The 22,109-nt window shown below is 37.2% G+C and overlaps 1 protein-coding gene across 3 annotated transcripts in view; it reads right to left on the reverse strand.

Annotated features, from left to right (window-relative positions):
- The window catches only part of LOC149214577 (phytyl ester synthase 1, chloroplastic-like), a 415,714-nt gene that overhangs the window by 117,195 nt on the left and 276,410 nt on the right, over nt 1–22,109 (reverse strand). For all 3 annotated transcript variants that reach the window (XM_089392330.1, XM_089392332.1, XM_089392331.1), the window contains exon 11: nt 6,711–6,796. In XM_089392330.1, coding sequence (XP_089248456.1) covers nt 6,711–6,796 — 86 coding nt within the window. The remainder of the gene's footprint in view (nt 1–6,710; nt 6,797–22,109) is intronic.

The following is a 22,109-nucleotide window of genomic DNA, read 5'->3' on the forward strand; positions in this document are numbered from 1 at the left end:
TAATCAAAGAAGAAACACAAAAGGAAAAATGCATATAAAGGAGGGTGGAAAAATCAAGGTCCGGACACCTCATGCACCACGATTTCTCCCTCCTATACATTATATACCCAAGTGTGGGCTTCCCTTTACTAGCTACCCTTGTACCCTGACATGTAGCCTAGGATTGTCCCTTTCATTCCCTAATCCATTCATCACTTTATCACATGCCACCACCATTTGAAGGATGCACCTTGGAAATACCATCCCCTCTAAAGTAGAAACCACCTAATAGGTTACTTGGTTAACCCCCTTTGGAGCTTGGAGACATTAGCACATGCCAAAGCCCATTATGGAAGGGCATGCCATTATGAAGTGCCTGATACCCACCATTTTGTGGGTAATACCCCTAGGAGATTGTTTTCTCCAAGATGGTGCTCAACAGGCAGTGAACAACCCCTTGCAACCACCAACTAGCTCATTGTGCCATCTTCTCCGCCACTTGAGCCAGCCATGTGGTCTCTTGCCCATCTGCCATGATCGTATGTTTGAAGGTTGACCTCCTGAATCTAAAGGTATGCCTTGTCATTTGGAAATTGACTATTGTAGTTTTCTTATCATGGACACTTCTGGGCATGGATTAATGGGGGGATTTGGCAGAAAGAATGAGCTAGTTCTGTGCTTATGTCCCCTAGACTCCTCTTAGGAATTAACCCTGGTTTCTAGTCCTGTGGGATCTCTTTTACGGACCAGGTTCCAGGGATGGTATTTCACAGGAAACATTGATTTTGGTCGCGTGGTCCCGCTCCCTTATCCACTTATATTTCCCTCTTTCCATTCATTACTACCTCATTCACTATTTCTCTTGCTTGGGTCCACATTCCTCCATTAGGTCCACATAGGGTTAGCTTACCCCTTCCCCTTGACCACACATTGGGTCATGGCCTTGAATGTGTTGAAATTTCTAAGTCTAACCCGTTAGAAATTCTTCCTGCACTATCTGGGTTACTTCACCTACTTGTTTAATTTCTTAACAAGTTATTTAACCATATAAATACTAAAAATAAACACAAATGCAGTCTCAACCATCTACAAATCATCAACTGAAAGAATGGACAAACACACAAGGGACACCGTTATTTTTGGACAATTGTCCCCAGAAAAACCCAAGTTGGGAAAACCAGTGCAGCAGTTCTGAGGGTTTTATTATTAAGCAACTTTCTTGAGTACAACTAGGTGCCAAACTGGCTCACCCAACAAAGAAATCAATCTGGCAATAGTACCTCTCTTCGGAAGCAGATATTCAGCAAGCTTGCTCCACAAAAATCTCTCTGACGCTTCTCTAAAGCTTTGCGTCAACCCTCCTAGCCTCTGCATCACTCAGAAGCCCCCTGCGTCAGCCTTCTGCTTCTCTGGCCCTCTGTGTCACCCACGCAGGCCCTGCTAGCCTCTGCGCAGTCACCTAGCCCTTTGTGTGTCTCTTGCTGGCTCTGTGTAGCCTCCTCTGCCTCTACGTTGGTCCTTCAACACTATATCTACCTCTCTGTTGTGCACTCACTTCCCCTCGCTGCAACTTTGATTACTTGTTCAATCTCTCTCAGCAAACCCCGCTCCAGAGAATTGAACTAAGTGATCAATCTTGGTGTATCTCCAAATGACCCTCAAGCCTCCTCTTATACTTTTTCTGTTGAGTCTTCAACGATGGAGATTAAATCTCTAATCAATGGCTAAGATTAGATTTGGCTTGATCCATGTCTTTTAGAACATTGTCACCCAGTTTTATATTAATACCCATTAATATTTTTATTTTTCTAAGTTTAGACTTAGGAACCCATCAAAAATATTAATTATTTTAATATATCTCTAACCTTGTTGAATTTCCCCAAACCATTTATGGGTCTTGGAGATCTCATGTGCTTTAGCCTCTCCACCAATTTTCATGGCTAGAGCACATCTGATGCTACCCGAAATCAACAGAATGAAGCCTGGAGGTTAATGTCGCTGAAAAGAAAGATAAAAGCATATATGACCACATTCAACAGGAAAATGTACCGCAAAATGCAAAATATGGTTGGGACAAATACAATAAGCACGTGGGCAAAAGCCAATACATGAGCTCTACCCCATCATCATGGCCATCACCCTAGTTCCTACAGGTTTTATGAGCCTTATTCATCATATAAGAGCCCGTGATTGTCCCAACCCCTGGCGGGCGATGAACCACCCCACATTAAGAGGGGAAATTCACTGCTATATCTTATATATCATGCTCCAACCCCTTGAGCCCCGAGCAACTAATCAAAGAAAATCATAAAAAGGAAAAAGGCATAAAAGAAGGGTGGAAAAATCAAGGTTGAGGCACCTTATGTATCACGATTTCTCCCTCCTATACATTATAAACCCAAGTGTGGGCTTCCCTCTTATTAGCTACCCTTGTACCCCAGCATGTGACCCAGGGTTTCCCCTTCTCATCCCCCACTTCATTCACCTATTTTTCACATGCCACCACTTTTGAAGGATGTACCTTGAACATATTATCCCCTTTAGAAGTAGAAACTACCTAATAGACTTATTGGTTAACCCCATTTGTAGTTTAGGAGACATTGGGACATCCCGAAGTCCATTATGGAAGGGCAAGCCATTATGAAGTCCCCGCCTGTGGTCCATGATTAGGTAAGCTCATTCACTCGATTTCTCTAATGGATTGTTGTATTGGAAGGCTAGGGGATGCATTGGATCTTGTGCAGGATTGCAAATGGTTCCATCTTGGGTTTGGTCTCCCTATACGGGGTCCTAATTCTCCAGAGGGCGATATTGGTGCATGTAGGGTGAGCGTTGAGAGCCATGGGCCTCCACAGTAGCAGATTTCACTCCAGGTTTCCCTTAGGCTAGAAACCTCACTGAGATCCTTGCATTGTCTTTCATTGAAAATTCATTCCTGGATCTCTTTCCCCTCCCTAATTAGGTCAAGCATATCATTGGTTGCTAAATCCTATCCCCTTGACCTATCCTCGGGTCCACTTGGTCTCGTGTGGTCCCATGCACTATCAAGGCTAATTCTTCAAAGCTCACCTAGAACCAAAGCTTCCATAAGAATTCTAGGGATTAGGGATCTCCTTTATAAGACATGTACTCAAAACCTAACCCTTGAAATTCTCCCCAAGCCCTTCCTTGACCATCTTGTCTTCCAAGACAAGAAAGCCACATATTTGAGCCTCTCTTGTGAATAGGCTTCCAGGATCACCCTTCGCCATATCATTGGTCCATCCATTTCGTGATTCTAATCATAGTGGGTTTCCTCCCATCGGTGAAAGTCCGTAAAGAGTAGGGAGCCTTAGCCAAGGTGGTAATGGGCTATCGCTCCATTGTTGCCCTTAGCCTAGTAATAGCCCTTCAAGAATCCCCTTTTAAGGACCCCTGCTAGTTTGAGTGTGTTGTGTAGGTAAATCCTCTCTGCAGACAGAGACAAGACCTCTAGCCCAATGAGTGTCTTCTAGCAACAAATGAGACAATCTACAAGACACATTCCTAGATTACAATCGAAATAAGAGAAGAGAAAGGAGACCTATCTCGCTCTGATGCTATAATGCACTCCTTTGTTGAAGATCTTGATCGCTTGCTCCCTCAGGTTCAATCTTCGCTACTCCCAGCGTTTGAATACCTGCACAAGAGAACAAAAACACAACAAAGCATAAAAGTGCAACAAACATAATCAAATGTAATCCACTTAACATATCAAGGTCCAAGGAGCATTAAGATAAATGAAGCATTGACACAAGCATTTATGGAAAGTGAACCAACGGTTGTATATATTAATAAAAAAGGAGGTAGCATAGAACCCAAGCCTTGATGTTGGTAGCCCTCCTTGGGTGAATGTCCAAGTCCAAGCTCAAGCTCTCCAAGCACTCCTCCGAGCCAAAATGAATAGCATGTAGGCAATGTCTTAGCATAAGGGTGCAAATAATCAAAGACCAACCATTTGGGAATGGAGGGGAATGAATATATAGGAAAGGAGAGGGAGTTAGAATCTCACCAAAGATAGGGGAAGGTCCTCATCTCAAGGAGGAAGCTCATAGGGATAAGATCAAAGGGTAATATTGGGAGAATTCGACCACATCTACAACGAACATCATCTAGCTTGTCATTTTGGAAGCCTCTAGATCATGAAGCTTCTCTTCCTCTTTGGGAAAAAGTTCCTTTTAGGGATCAACGCAAGTATCTAGGCCAAATCCGCACTGGTAGCACGAGGTTCAGATGGTGCAACTTGCCATCAGCACGAGGGGGCAGTGTCACAGTCACTTTGACTCAAAAATTAGGGTTTTGGAGCTCACTTTCTTAGGAAAAGCTCAAGGCAATTCTTCATTAGCTCTTCAGGGAGAATATGGACTGCATATGAGGATGGGTACACTATACACTTGTTGTCAAGTTTTGGGCACTCCGGTGTATGACATAGAGAAGTGCAAGAAGTGTGACAAAACACTGTGTAACAGAGAAGTAACATGCCCAACTGGCAAGTTGCTAGGACAGAGCAACACTAAAAATTTCATTGGTAGCAAATAGCCTTTGAAATATTATTGATAGAACTGTGGATGAAACTCCCTCTTGGATGAACCTACCTTGATTGTGATTTCAAAGATGATTTCTATGTGAAGACCAAATTATATGAGAATTGAGATTGTTTGGCATATAAGAAGATTATTGCTTTGTTTAAAGCTAGGTTTATTAGTGGACTTTCTATAATAGCATCTTTCGAAAATTAATTATTCTGAGTTTTTTAATTCACTTTATCTTTTACAATTTGTCATTTTTATTATATATTCATTTATTTTATTAATGAATAATACTTTATTAGAAATAATGCTTGAAATTTTATCTTCCGATAAAAATTGTTAATTATTGTGCTTAGAATATTGATCAAGTGTTTTTTCAATCTTAATTATTCTTAATTATTTTGATTCACTTTATGTTTTGTTTTTTCTCATCTTTATCATACACTCATATTATTCCATTGAAAGATAATATTTCATTAAAAATGAGGCTTGGAATTTTGTTTTAAATTTAATTTGTGGAGGTTTTTTTGGCTTCACTTAGCTGTAGGTGTACCTTATTATGCAAAGCTGGTGGATGTTTTTGTGGACAGGCAAGTGTGGGATCCTAGGAATCATTTATTCTTGAATATTGAAGTGATATTTCTTCTATAACTTTTTTAAAGACTATATTTTAGGTAGAGACTGCTAAGTGTTAGGTAGAGAACTTATTTCAAGGTATATAAAGTTTAAGCATCTATTGATTAGTGTGTTGATTGTTATACTGACCTGGAATTTAATTATTTTAACAATCCTAGAGTGCATAAAGTTCAAGCATTGACTGATTAATTAATGTGCTGGTGGTTATACTGACATGGAGTTTAATTATTTTGATTCTTTTAGTTTTAAAGCTGTTGGATTATACTTATAGTTGGTTATGATGGTTCATGTAGCATTTTTTCCTGACAAGATGGTTACTTTAGGTGAACAAGTGTGTTGGGTTTGGATATTTTGATGGATTTTTATTTTTTTTGTATGTTAGGCATTGGTGAGACAACATCATGGTCATGTCCAAGAATAACACTAGAATAAGGCAGAGAATTGAATCAGCTACTTCACATCTATGAGTGTCTTAACAGCACACCCTATCACGGTCTATCCAAGACCCCCTGGATGACAGAGTTTGGTAAAGATGATGTTTTCATGATTTATGATGCTTACAACATTTGATTGAGGAAACACTTTTTCAATACATGATACCATGGGAATTTTATTGGAAGTTTAACTTGGATGGGGAGGATAAAAACTATTTCTCCCAGACAAAGAGGAAAACACTTCTAGATGGGAATACAAATACAGAAGAAGATATGGGCAAAAATATTGACAGTTATATACAGTGAATTTGGGAAAAGCTTAGGGACTAAATTGTGATTATAAACTTATTTTTCATATTAAAAAAAATGATTCATTTTAAAAATAATTTCCAAAAATCTATTTTATTACAAAAAAAAGTCTTTTAAATTATATAAAATCTTCTTTATTGAATATTTTCATAAAAATATAACCCATTTTAAAAATGAGTAAGATTAAGCCTTCTACACCTTTGGTTAAATATAGATACTTCAAATTTTCAATGTCAATAGATATGTTGGGGTACTGGAAACTGTGAGATTGATAGAGGACACAGGCATATTAAAATACGACCTGGAATTAATGTAAGTGAGAAATTGTAAGGGTAGACAATCTTAATTTTAGTGTAGAATATGATGAAAATTGCTTAACAGCATAAGCTTGGATAAATATTAGAATTCCCTTTTATTGTACTTCGATGAAAACTTATAAGAGAGCATTTTTGACACTACATTTAGAATTTCCTATTAGATTTTAAAAATATATGATATTAATTTTATGTTAAAAAACTATTAAGAGAAGCCTTCAACCTTCTTACTTATATAAAAATGATAGACTCTTACATCCCAATTTACATAAGCAAAGTAAAACTATTCATTCAATCTCATGCTAGAGCCATGTGTAAGGAAACTGAAGTAATTGAAAAGCAAACCTATGTAAGGGAAGTGCTAGGATATCATAGTTGGATCAACCATTGCAATGGGGCGTTTGTTGTTTGAACATCAAGACTTCATATATACAGAATTTGGAAATAATCACAGTTACGAACCATAAAATGTTTTACTATCGAATTCATACCTTACATTTGGAATATCCTTATTAGACCGTTCAATATATTCAGTGTAGAATGGTATCTTCTTTAAATCATTGAAATCAAGAAGAACCTGACAAGTAACAACCAAACAAGAATTAGGTTTGTTCTGTTCTTAACATTTTATGAGTTTTCTACTATCTCTTCGTCAATATGCATACTTTCAATATATTTTCGTACAAATATGATTGGTTTTACAAAACTAATGAGCTATCAAATACGCCATTAAGCTTCCAGTGTTATTTTAAACGAAAGTACATAAAATGAACCTCACAGGAGAAATTATATTCCCTAAAACAGGTGATTTTGATGTGCATCATTTAAATATAAAAGGTAAGATTTGAATATACACATTGAATTGATTTATAATGTTTATCCAACTAAGTAATTGAAAACCAAAAAAATTAGGATCGGTAGTCTCTATTTTCTCACAATAATATGGATGCCCAACAAATAATGGCTTGTTTTGGGATAGTTTTTTTGGAATATAGGAAAATTAGACTAAAGAGGAGGATGGCACGTCTTGAGTGGAAAAACAACTAAGGGAATTATGTAGAAGTTTTATATATATATATATATATATATATTCTGAAAAAAAAATGATAGAAAAAGGTCGAGCAATATTAAATTTTGAATAAGTTGTAAATTATGAATTAACAAAAGATTAATGTTTATGATTACAGAAAATATACCACAATAAGATTAATAAATATGGTTTGTCATACACAAATGTTATAAGGAATTTTACAACATTTCGTCGAAATAAATGCAATGAAAACATATTCATTAATGCTAAATAATTAATGGAACTTGGAATCACAAATACTAAGAATAACAAACATAATGAGTGACCAGTCATCTTTTTAATAGGATCTCAGTTAAATTAAATATAAAATGAGCAAATTCTCAATAATATAGCTAGGTACTACTTTGAAGAGGAATAAAAGGAGAGAAGGAGAGCATTGAAGATGAAGAATAGGAAAGTAAGTAATGGTACAATGGAAATTGTACCACTGCAGCCAAATTATGAATGGAGAGCTAAATGTTGAACACAAAATGGTCCTTGTTCAGAGTTTAGAACATGAACTCATCCTAATCATTGAGGTAAAAAGCTTCTATCCAAAACAATAATTAAGTAGCGTATCAAATAATCTAAAGAAGATACATTATCAGAGCATGATGTTTTTGGACAAGAACATCCATCCTTACTAATGATTTGAGAAAAAACATCTTTAAAGGGGGCATGTAACAAGCATACATATGTATGAAGTATAATAATAATAATAATAACCAAACATCGAGGGTTATTAACTTATTACCCTTCACACTGGTGACTACTCAATGAATATATATGTTATCACCAGGGTTATTGAAAACCCATCATTCATTATTCAATATATTTTACACGCGTCATGTTATTTGTATAATATCAATCTGTGGTTCTTACTCTAGGATTCACAATTGAATTTCCTCTTACGTTCCAACCAATCAATCTTGTGTTCTAAATTTGATCTTTTATAGCTTGTGGGTTTCCACATCAAGAAGAATAATGAAGTAGAGGAAGAGAAGAGTGTTGTTGTTAGAAGGAATTTTATTTTATCATACTTTGTATTTTCTCTAGTTGAAGTTATGTTTGGAAGGGACTGGATTTTTGAATCAATGTGATCAAAATTATCAAAACAAACCAAAACTAGTTTATTTAGAGTGATTCATAATGGAAGGAAGCCAAACTAGTTGCTGAATTAGTGAATTCAATCAATTTTCATCTTTACATGACCTCGATGAGCTTGGGCCCACCTAAATGCTAGTATGACTAAGAAAAGGTAAAAAATGGTGCCCTCTCTCCCAAACCCTTATGTGTTAAATACATGAACAAACCTTGCATATAAGCTTTCCAATGGTTTTGATGTGTGTTTGTGTTAAAATATGCATATTTTATTTATCTTTGGTTGATTGGTACTTCAACCCAATTTTCCAACCTATTATTGTTCATTTCAATTTAATATCAATCTAACCCTTGGTTGTTGCTAGTTCTAAGCACATTGGTTTGAATATTAAAGGTAGTGAGTGCTTTAGAGAGGTGTGTGTGTGTATACTGACATATCATGTGGATATGTGTGTGTGTGTTATATTACTACCTAAGTGTATAAATGAAAAGGAGGGAATAATCATGGAGGCATGAATTACCCTGGTCAGTTTTGTTTCTCCACCCCTCTAATGCACCTTTTACATTTTCATAATAATGTTTTTTAGTTTGGGTGCATAGCTCAAGGGCTAGAGCTTGCTTTTTATGATTTTGCATTTTATTCTATCCCTTAAGATGAGCCATTTTATCACTCGTTAGGTTCGGGACATGCAAGGGTCCCTTTTGATGAAATGGAGCATCAAGTGCTAAGGGACCAGGTGATGGCTAATAAGAAGGGTAGTGCTCATGCTAGGATTTTTCCCATGCTATGTCTCGACCATCTTTAACATTTTGATTTTCCATTCTTTTAGTTGCATCAATCTCTAGAGCAATGTTTCATGGCCCTACTCAAGGAGTGTGGACATGAAAGAGTGCCAAATTTCAATGAACCAATCACAAGTCAAACCCAAACAACGGGGGTTGCATAAGGGTCTTATAATGTGAAATGGAAAGTGTCAAGTATGGTATAGAGGAAAAGTGACCACGCTATATCAATCATGGTTTTCCAAGTAGTCTCCCTCCTATGACCCTAGGGGCTTAAGGGAGGTCCCACTAGACTAGGGCTAAATATTAACCCCCATTGTAAGGTGAAAAAATAGATTTACAATCAAGATTGGTCAATCTTCTAGATCACCCCTTTATCCATATTAATTTCCCAAAACAAACAAGTATAAGCACCCAATTTCAAAATGATCAAAGTAACTTTTGAATAGAAGCCCACCTTCATCCAAGAGGTAATGCTTGGTGGTGAGAGGTATCTGGCTAATGTAGATGGTGGAGGCACATGGCATATCATCATCAAGAAGTGAATGTCAGGGGGCTAGTTGGATGGTTGTCAAAATGTAAGAGAAAAGTTTTCTCCTATGGGGTTACCCATTTTGGTGGGTAACAGGGCCCATTCATAGGACATCTAGAGAACCTTTTGTATTTCAGGTCATTCATATTTTTTTGTAGTTGTTTCATTTCTTAACATTTCATTTTGCATAAACTAGTCAATATTGTAGTTGTTGTTTCATGTAGAAGAAAATTTTAATGGTTCAAAGTTCAAACATCTTTCCTTATGGTAAATATGTTTTCTTCATATGTATTTCAGGTCATTTGAAGAGTATCCATGATCAAAAAGGATTTTCGCCCACTTTATTGTTAGAAATCCATGCACCCTAGGTATGGTCTATGCCTTGGCTAGGAAACATAAACACGATAGCAGTTCCTAAATTTAAACAATTTTGTACAACACAGTATACAAGTAATCAGATCAATGATAGTACATAAGATTTTGTTGTCCAAATAAGTTTCTTATGAGTCCATTAATAAGAATACACACGGGGCTCTCGTACCAAGTATCGTGGCCTTTTACAATCCGTGTAGAATGCCAATATCAGGTCAAATCCTCTTGACCAAAACTCTTAGGGTTGAGGCCAAGTCCCTTAAGCTCTCATCTACCCAATATACAACAACCACATCTGTCAAATAATATTGTTGTAGCAAACTAGGTTAACCAACAAACCAATTTACTCAGTTGGGCATGTTCCTTTATCCCACTATCCTCCACTATTGTTGTTGTCCCTTGAAACCAATTATTTTCATCCTTCTATTAGCCCCGAACTTCTTCAAAAACCCTCTATCTGCCTATTCTTCCCACGACTAGGCCTACCAGAACTGGTAGGCCTCGATCTACCCTCTTTGGCACATAACATAGCTTGGCCCTAACTCAATATGTTGTTGTAGTCCTAAGTCTTGGCTTGTTCTCCTTAAGTCTACAATAGGCCTTATGGCCCTACAACTTGTAGGTTAAGTGAAAGCAATCTTGCAACTTTTATACTTCGAATGCAAAAGAGGAATGGCTTATAAAGGTCATATTTTATCCCTAGGAGATTTTTATCACACTGAATGGCCCATACATGGACATAACCTTTATAATAGAGACAATCCCACAATATTAAGCAATAAGTGGCATGCAACAATTAACCTTAAAACAATGAAAATCCCAATCGAGCATATATTATAAAAGTAACAAGAATAACATCAAAATTTTGTACTTACATGCAATAGATTATATCCAACCATTCACAAATGAAAATAGAGAAGCTCCAAGAGAAGATAGACCAATAACCATACATCAAATTTCATCCATAAATGCTCCAATTCATGCTCTAGTAAAAGTGCAAAATTATCTAAAGAAGAGAGAAATCCAATCCAAAGTGATGATGAGAAATGATCTCATCTCACTTGTATTTATACAAATATTAGGAGTTTGAATTAGCCTCCTTGGTCTACATAAGCCCCAAAAATAAAATAATGTGCTAATAATACGACTTTTGGTGACAAGCCCACCAAGCTAGATCATAAATGAAAAGGTAAGCCTGTCAAGAAGTCAAATAAGAATCCATGCATATCATGGGGTCCTCTAAGAAGCCTAATGAGGTCCATGGGTGCCACAATGAAGAATAGGACCCTCAAAAGAAGTGGACAAGGGGTTGGCCCCTTGTAATAACCTCTAGTGCTCCAAAAGACATGTGGGGGCACACAAGTGTCCTCATGGGTCTCCATACAAATCGAAAATGCCTGTAGGCTGCTCGCAAGGGCTAGGATGATAATGTAGGTGATGCCACATCATTGTATAGTCCTGGATCATCTGCCAAGTGTATGGTGTAGATTTGGGGTCAGCTCGGCATGATGGATCAGGTGCATCCTCCTCGTCCAATAAGTGAACCACGAGCAATCTCTGAATGGATGTGGGGATCCATGAAATGTATTTGTTTTTGTGGAAGCCCGTAGCTCTCAACACTCACCCCATATGCGCCAATATACCCCTCTGGAGGATTAGGACCCTGTATAGGGAGACCAAATCCAAATGGAAACCATCTGCAATCCTGCAATGCATCCCTTGGCCTTCCAGTACAAGTGATAAGAGAACTCAAGTAAATTAACTTACCTAATCATGGACCATAGGTGGGGACTTCATAATGGCCTTCCCTTCCATAATGGGCTTCAGGATGTGCCAATGTCTCCTTAACCCCTAATGGGGTTAACCAAGTATCCGATTAGGTGGTTTCTACCTCTAAAGGGGATAATATATGTTGGAAAATACTGAGAGGGGGGATGAATCATTGTTCCTTAGCAAAAAATTAGCACTTTTAAATATGTTCAGAGCATTAGTTAATCTTCAATTATCATTAATGTTTATGCAGTAACAACATTGAATAAAAGAACACGGGAGGCACAAAAATTTTAGGTGGAAAATGCCCTCCCGGTCAAAAACCACCGAACGTTTTTCTAATAATTCTTTAATCTTCAACTCAAATTGAAAAGAAAGCTCCAACTTCCTAGAATCTAGAAAAGCATTCTTCTCCAGCTCCCACTGGATGGATGCTCCAATGCCCAAGATTCTTCAGTAGTCAACTGAACGGATGCCCCAACACCCAATGAGCTACAACTCACCCTAGCACCACCCTACCACCCTGAAGTTTTCACAGGATTGAACCTGTTGGTGACTTCATGCACCAGCCTAGCACCACCCTACCACCCTGAAGTTTTCACAGGCTTGAACCTGTTGGTGACTTCATGCACCAGCCTAGCACCACCCTACCACCCTATAGAAGAATAAAAGAAGAATGGACTCTCGTACCAGGGAAAATGGTCCACTTTACAATGATATAGAATGATGTAGAAGAAGACGACACACTAGACCATAACCCCAACTATGACACAACCACCTAATGATGATCCTAGACCTCCCGACACTACCTCTTCAACTCTTGGCAAACAGACACTTGTACAAATTTTACAAAGATGCTTTTACAATGACTCTGTACAATGATACTTATACAATGTCTGTATGCAGTGCTGCCCACTTGAAGACTTCATGTGTTGAACTTCTTGCTATTGTTCTGCACCTTGATTTCTGCTCTTGTCATGCTACCCTTTCTCATTCTTCAAAACATTAGATTATGCATTGAGTCTTCCCTTGATGAATATATAATACCTGCAAAAAGTCTTCAAGGGAATACCCATGACATAATAACAACAAAACTTACCTCATCGTGCAGAGCATATGTCAGTGATAAACAAAAACAAAAAATTAGAATACAAAGAACCTAATGCAATTAAGAGATGAACATGCATATACATAATATACTTACCTGTAGCTTACCTCTGATGCACCTTGCTCTTTTCTGCCCTAGAAAGTATGGTCCTTTGCACCCCTTGACAGCACTTGATCTAGTTTTTCTTTCCTTCTAGGAGCACGATATTTAATCTGATGTATCTCTGCAATTTCAGATCCCCAACATGTGATCTCTGGTCCTGTAGAATCCCTTTGAGTCTTCTTTCCAATGCCACAGGTCTGACCTAATTTGGACTCTTCAAGACAAAGTTATGCCCAATCTCTCACAATGACCTAATTATGGATTAGTTCAGTGGAGCAAACTCGTACGACGTGCCACCTGTAATTGTTTCCTCCTTCGTCTCTAAAATTGATACATAGAAATCTACAATCTGTGCACTATCTTCCACTTTTTACATAATTCAAATCCGCTTCTCAGAGAGAGAGTTATGACGATTTTCCCACAATCACTTCTTTGAAATGAAATTTGGGAGCCTGCAAAAACCATAACTTCCACAGATCATATCTCCTAAAATATAGCAAACCAAGATTTGAATTTCGGTCACGACATTCATCAAGCTTTCAAATCAAATGTGTTTTAATTTCAGAATCTAAGACTTCGTAGAAATGAAGTTATAGCAAAAATTCTACGATCACACCTTTTGGAGGATATATGAGATTTCTTTTTATAGAGTTGAGAAGGGCTTCTATAGAGAATGTTGTAGGGATTTTAGGAGCTTAAAAAATGATTAATTATTGACTATTCAATGACCAAAACCAATTATGACTACCATGCCACAACCCCATAGGGTTTTAGCCCACTAATTGGGGTTACTAACTTCAAACATGAATATCTCTCAAACTGTGAAGAATTACTTGGCGTGCCATATATCAACAGAAACATCTCGACAAGTAGAATCCATATAGAAGATCCTTGACTCAAAATAGAGTAAGTTGTCAAGCCAAAATTCCCTTGCAAGATCAGGCTTTCCCCTGGTGCTTCTTGGGTTGACATCAATAACAACCTCAGATCATCTTTAGATCAACAATCTCCCCCTTTGGCATTGATGGCAACACAAGTACTCCCCCTGCCATCAAGGAACCTCTTCCTATTGTCTTCTCTCCCCCTTTGACATCAATGGAAAAGGGTAACTCCCCCTAACACACAACCATCCTACGACCTGTACACACTTCCACTTCCCCTTTATTTTCTGAATAAGGAAAATATAATGAGAACTTGGGAGAACCCCAAGCTTCTGGCGAATATATTCAAATGCTTCACGAGGTAAAGGTTTAGTGAAGATTTTAGCGATTTGTTCTTTTGTACCAACATATTCAAGTTTGATATTATTTTCAGCGACTTGTTGTCTAAAAAATGATATTTTATCGAAATGTTTTTTGTTTTTGAATGCATGACAAGATTCTTGAAGATGTTGATGGCACTGGTGTTATCACAGAAGATGGGAATAGGCTCACTGAATTGTACTTGAAGATCTTGCAAAGTTTTTTTCATCCAAAGGACTTGAGTACAACAAGGTGTCGCTGCAATGTATTTTGCTTTCACTGTAGATAACGAGATTGAAGTTTGCTTTTTGCTCAACCATGATACGAGACAACCACCTAGATAGAATGTTGCTCCACTAGTACTCTTACTATCATCAATGATTCCTGCCTAATTTGCATCTGTAAAAGCTTGAATAATGAGATTGTTTCCCTTGGGATACCACAAGCCATATTTTGTTGTGCCCTTTAGATATTGAAGAATTCTTTTGACGGCAATAATATGTGATTCTTTTGGTGTTGCTTGGAATCTTGCTACTTGTCCAACTGCTTGCATAACATCTGGTCAGGAGGCTGTTACATATAGAAAACTACCAATCATAGATCTGTACAACCTTTGATCCACATCCTTAGATGAGTCGTCTATGCTCAATTTGCAACCTATTACCATCAGAGTAAGGACAGGTTTGCAATCTTCCATTTTGAATTTCTTGAGCATTTCCTTGATGTACTTGGCTTGACATATAAATATTCCTTTCTCTTACTGAGATATTTGAAGCCCTAAGAAGTATCTCAACTCAACAAGTAAAGACATCTCAAACTAGCTTTGAATCTTTGTAGCAAAGTTCTTACTTAGTCAATCATCATTGTTACCAAATATTATATCATCCACATATACCTCAACGATTGTTAAATTATCTTTATCTATTTTTACGTAAAGATTGCTATCAACAGCACCTTTCTTGAACCCTTGTTGACGTAGATATCCATTAAGACGAGCATACCATGCTCTGGGAGCTTGCTTGAGACCATACAGAGCCTTCTTTAACCTGCAAATATAGTCTTCTTTTTCTGATAGTATAAAACCTTCAGGTTGTTCGATGTAAAATTCTTCTTCTAATTCGCCATTTAGAAATGTTGGCTTAACATCCATTTGGTAAACTTTTATTTTTCTTCAACATGCATAGGCGAGAAAAATCTTGATAGCTTCCATTCTGGCAACGAGAGAAAATGTTTCTTCAAAATTGATTCCTTCAACCTGTGCATATCCTTTGTAGACTAATATTGCCTTGTTCTTGGTAACATGTAATCCTTCAACTGTTTTGCTCCACCTAAACCTTTAATGAAACTACCATCTTATTCGAACTACCTTCCTGTCAAAAGTAGACTTGTGCCATCTACTGTTGCATAGACTCCTCCTGTACAAACATTAAGGAGTCAACAAGCCAGATTGTTCAAAATAGTGAGTCACCTAATGGGCCATCTTGAATTGAGTCATTATCTAAAGCAACTGCTAATTCCTCGTGACCTTTTGCTTTTACAAATCCTAAAAGAATAACTACTGAAACCTTGTTATCTGCTTTGTCTTCCTATAACTATTTCCCTTTCCACACATTCTTATTCCTGCAATCTTGAGCCATGTGCCCACATTTATGACAACACTTGAAGCATTCAATGTTGTCCATAGGCAATTCCATCTAATATCTGCAATCGCAAGCACTATGACCATAGTTATGGCATTTGAAACATTCAACATTATTTCTTAAATGTTCAAATCTATTGATGTTTCGTTGAGCCTTGGGAGGTTCATATTTGACAGATCTCCCGGAATTGTATTGGTTCCTAGGGTACGTGCGACATTCTATAACTTAATGACCAAATTTTCCACATGAATAACAATAGCCATGAAAAATATGTTGGTACTTGGATGGAAATCTTCGTCGAGGAATTGTCTTCCAAGGCTGTTCTTGCCAATCTTGTCCAATGAAGTCTACATTCCTATTAGATCTCATAGGTTCATTGTATTTGTTTCTAGAAGGTCCTGCTTCTTCTTCTTTGTAACCAAGGCTAGTTATATCATTGTAAGATCGTTGATTGTTGATGAGTTCTTCCAACGACCTTGAGTTGTTGGCATAGTTTTGGACAATGTTTCCCTTATTCACTTCCTTACGCAGCGAGACTACTTAGGCTTCTAATGCTTCCCTTTCTCGGTTGATTTCTTCTAATTTCTTTTGAAGTGACTCTTCAATACATTTGTGTTCTTCAACTTCAATATTGAGACCTTGAACTTGTTCTTCAAGAGTATTGGAATGGATCTTCTCAGCCTTGAGATATTTTATAAGCTTGATTGCTTCCTTAGAAAATTCTTCTATGGTCAACCCTTCTTCTTTGTTGTTTGATACCTCTTGTTTATTGTGCTTGGCCATAAAAAATACTCTCTCATTGGCTTCTTCTTCACTGTCACTATCTTCGTCGGATGATGAACTATCTTCTTTAGAGAGAAAGTTCCTTTTGAATCCTTTTTTCTTGCCAATTTTTAGTTTTCTCGTAAAGTAAGAATATTCTCCATCTGAAAAACCTTCTTCATCATCTTCCTTTTCTTCTCACTTGCAGGGGCAGGTCTTTGCCTTTGAAGGTTGTTTGTCCTTGTTGGTTTTCTTAGATTCAGCGAACGCATTATTTAGATGCGAAGTACCCTCTTCTTCATCAGGTCTCATTTCATATGCTATGAGAACTCCATGTAATTCCTCTTTGCTGAGTTTGTCCAAATTTGCATTGTATTCTAAGACTGATACCTTTGGGTTGAATTTTTCTAGTAACGTTCTAAGAATCTTTTGTATAATAGTCTTCTCATCAACAGGCTCTCCCAATCCTTCCAGAGTGTTGGTTATTTCATCAACGTGTTGGAAGTATGCAACAATGTTGTCATCTTCTTTCATTCCGAGTTGCTCAAATTTTGCTCTGTAGATTTGAAGCTTTGCTTCTTTGACATTTGAGTCACCTACTTATATATTCTCAAACTTGTCAAATACATTTGTGGCAGTTTTACAACCCAACACCTTATGATAAGTAGATTCAATAAGTCCATTGATTATAATATTCTTTTCTTTTGCATCATTTACCAAATTCTTCTTACCTTGTTCATCCGCGGCTGGTGTAAAGCCAGTTTGAACAGTGTCCCATACTTCGTAACCTTGCACCAAGAGATAGACCTCCATTCTTCCTTTCCAGAGTGCATAATTATTTTCATTGAATAGGGGTACACCATTCTTGGTATGCTCCATGATCTCCTTCCAATTGTTAAACTGCTATTGAAGGAACCAAGCTCTGATACCAATTGTTGAAAAATACTAGGGGGGTGAATCAGTATTCCTTAGCAATTAGGACTTTTAAATCTTTTCATAGCATTAGTTAATCTTCAATTATCATTAATGTTTATGTAGTAACAATAGTGAATAAAAGAACACATGAGGCACACAAATTTTAGGTGGAAAACCTCCTCCGAGTCAAAAACCACCGAAAGCTTTTCTAATAATTCTTTAATCTTCAACTCCAATTGAAATGAAAGCTCCAACTTCCTAGAATCTAGAAAAGCATTCTTCTCCAGCTCCCATTGAATGGATGCTCCAATGCCCGAGATCCTTTAGTAGTCAACTAAACGAATGCCCCAACACCCAATGAGCTACAACTCACCCTAGCACCACCCTACCACACTGAAGTTTTCACAGACTTGAACCTATTGGTGACTTCATGCACTAGCCTAGCACCACACTACCACTCTATAGAAGAATAAAAGTAGAATGGATTCCCTTACCAGGGAAAATGGTCCACTTTACAATGATATATAATGATGTAGAAGAAGACGACACACTAGACCATAACCCCAACTATGACACAAACATTTAATGACGATCCTAGACCTCTCGACACTGCCTCTTCAACACTTGGTAGATAGACACTTGTACAACTTTTACAAAGATGCTTTTACAATGACTTTGTACAATGATACTTATACAATGTCTGTATGCAGTGCTGCCCACTTGAAGACTTCATGTGTTGAACTTCTTAATGTTGTTCTGCACCTTGATTGCTGATTTTGTCATGCTACCCTTTCGCATTCTTCAAAACATTAGATTATGCATTGAGTCTTCCCTTGATAAATATATAATACCTGCAAAACGTCTTCAAGAAAATACCCATGACATGATAATAGCAAAACTTACCTCATCCTACAGAGCATATGTCAGTGCTAAACAAAAACAACAAATTAGAATACAAAGAACCTAATGCAATTAAGAGATGAACATGCATATACAGAATATACTTACCTATAGCTTACTTTTTTTGCACCTTGCTCTTTGCTGCCCTAGAAAGTCTGGTCCTTTGCACCCCTTGACAACACTTGATCTAGTTTTTCTTGCCTTCTAGGAGCACGATATTTAATCTGATGTATCTCTATGATTTCAGATCCCCAATATGTGATCTTCAGTCTTATAGAAGCCCTCTGAATCTTTTTTCCAATTCCATAGGTCTGATCCGATTTGGACTCTTCAAGACAAAGTTATGCCCAATCTCTCATAGTGACCTAATTATGGACTAGTTCAGTAGAGCGAACTTGTATGACGTGCCATGTGTGACTGTTTCCTCCTTCAGCTCTGAAATTGATACCCAAAAAAATAAAGTCCGTGCAATATCCGCCACTTTTTATAGAAGTCCAATCCTCTTTTCGGAGAGAGAGTTATGACGATTTTCCCACGGTCACTTCTTTGAAATGAAATTTGGGAGCCTACAAAAACCCTAACTTCCACAGATCATATCTCTAAAAATATAGTGAACCAAGATCTAAATTTCGGTCACGACGTTCATCAGGATTTCAAATCAAATGGGTTTTAATTTCAGAATCTAAGACTTCACATAAATGAAGTTATAGCGAAAATTTCACGATCACACCTTTTGGAGGATATATGAGATTTCTTTTTATAGAGTTGAGAAGGGCTTCTATAGAGAATGTTGGAGGGATTTTAGGAGCTTAAAAAATTATTAATTATTGACTATTCAATAACCAAAACCAATTATGAGTGCCATGCCACAACCCCATAGGGTTTTAGCCCACTAACTGGGGTTACTAACTTCAAACATGAATATCTCTCAAACCGTGAAGAATTACTTGGCGTGCCATATATCAACAGAAACATCTCGACGCGTAGAATCCATCTAGAAGACCCTTGAATCAAAATAGAGTAAGTTGTCAAGTCAAAATTCCCTTGCAAGATCAATGTATCCCCTGGTGCTCCCTGGGTTGACATCGATGTCAACCTCAGATCATCTTTAGATCAACAATATAGTCAAGGTACATCTATCAAAAGGTGGTGGAATGTGATAGATAATTGGATGAAGTAGGGGATGAGAAGGGGCAGCCCTAGGTCACATGTTGGTGTACAAGGGTAGCTAATAAGAGGGAAGCCCACACTTGGGTTTGTAATGTGTACGAGGGAGCAGTCGTGGTACATGAGGTGCCCTGACCTTGATTTTTCCACCCTTATTTATATGTCTTTTTCCTTTTTATGATTTTCTTTGATTAACTACTCAGGGCTCAAGGGGTTAGAGCAAGATGTGTAAGATATGGTAGTGGAATCCCCTTTTTAAGGTGGGGCGGTTGATCGCCCACCAGGGGTTGGGACAATCATGGGTTCCTATATGATGAAGAAGGAGAATAGAGCCTGTAGGAACCAGGGTGATGGCCATGATGATGAGGTAGAGCTCATGTATTAGCTTTTGCCCACGTGCTAAATGTTTTTGTCCCAGCCATCTTTTGCATTTTGTGGTACTTTTCATACATTAAAGGAAAAGAGAATGTAGTGGCAGATGCTTTAAACAGAAGACCTCGAATATTTTCCCTTATACCTATCAAAGTAGACTTAAGGCAATGAGTACTAGAACATCTCATAAGATATAGCTGGTATTTAAAGGTAAGATCTAATCTTGATAGTAAAAAGACAAAAGAACCTAAGTTTGAGGGATATGAACTAGAAGATGATGGAATCTTGCAATTTCATGAAAGGATGTATATTTCTGATAATAAAGATCTCCGAGACACCATCCTTAAGGAAGCCCACAGAGCAGTATATTGTGCACATACCAGAGTAAAGAAAATGTATTCTGATACCAAGAAACTCTTCTTTTGGTCGGGCATGAAGCGCGATATCATTCAATTTGTTGCAAAATGTTTGGAATGTCAACAAGTAAAAGCTGATCATTGTCATCCAGCAGGTCTCCTACAACCCCGTGACATTCCTATTACCAAATGGTAGATCATTTCTATGGATTTTATCATTGGGATACCTCTTACTTCTCAAAGACACAATGCTATTCTGGTGGTAGTGGATAAATTAACGAAAAACACTTATTTCATTCCCGTAAGAGATACTTACGAAGTTGTTGACGTAGCTCAAGTATTCATAAATGAAATTATTAGATTTCATGGAGTACCTAAGAAGATCGTATCAGATAAAAACTCACGATTCACTTCAAGATTCTGGACTTGCATGCAGTCAGCCTTAGGAACTCAACTAAATTTGAGTACATCTTATCATCCTGAGACTGATGGGCAAACACAAAGGGTAAATCAAGTACTAGAAGATATGTTGAGGATGTATATTGTAGATCAACAATCGCACTAGGAAAATTACTTATCCTTGGTCGAATTTGCATACAATAACAGTTACCACAGTTCAATCGAAATGCCTCCATTTGAATCATTATACGGCAGACCTTGCAGAACACCGTTAAGTTGGGACAGGTTAGAAGATCAGGTGATAGTAGGGCCAGAATTAATCCAAGAGATGGAGGAACAGGTAAAACAAATTAGACAAATGTTAAAAGAAGTGCAGGATAGACAAAAGAGTTATACTGATGCTCACAGAACTAGAAAGTATGAAGTAGGGGATCAGGTTTTCGTTTGCATCAAACCAAATAAAAGCACTATCTGATTCGGAAAAAGGGACAAAGTTATCACCCCAATTTATCGGACCATTTAAAGTCATGGAAAGAGTTGGACCTATCGTCTATCATCTTGCACTACCACCTGACTTACATAAAGTTCATAAATGTATTTCATGTATATGTATTAAGGCATTACATAACTGACAAATCTCATAACCTTCAATGGAAGGAACTGCAAGTATTGGACGAAGAAATCATATCGGTCCAACCATTACATATACTGGAACGTAGGGTTTGACAACTCAAGATTCGTCTAATAGACCAAGTTAAGGTCCAGTGGGACAAGTATAGTCCTCGATCGGCTACTTGGGAGGATATGGAAATCATATATCAAAAACACCTCAATTTGTGTCAATTTTGAAGAACTTTAAGCCATATTTTGTATATATTTACTTTGCTTTAAATCAGATACTCAAAACCATTTTTGGAAGAAATTTTTATGTTACTAAAATATGATTTATGTTACCTGCTTAATTCTACTGGTACGTGGATACCAAGATAAAATATGTTATTTAAATTTACCTTACTGAGTTATGGACACTAAGATGAAGTTCAATATTTGATTAACTTTGTTATAAAATCTAAATCCTGAATTGTGCTATGAATTAAGATATTATAAAATTTTGCTTCATTTATGCATATTGATATGATTAATGAGATAGAAATGAAAGAATGATTACAATTTCAATATGAAAACCAATAACATGAGCAAAACATGACCAAGTATGTTATACTGTAGATAACAATATGTATGAGCTATACATAAATTGTTTATTTTAAAAATAATGATGCATATGTTATAATATATGGACA

This window comes from Pinus tabuliformis, chromosome 1_1, assembly GCF_031772625.1.
Source record: "Pinus tabuliformis cultivar Carrire ecotype Pingquan chromosome 1_1, CPIR1, whole genome shotgun sequence".
NCBI lineage: Eukaryota > Viridiplantae > Streptophyta > Pinopsida > Pinales > Pinaceae > Pinus > Pinus tabuliformis.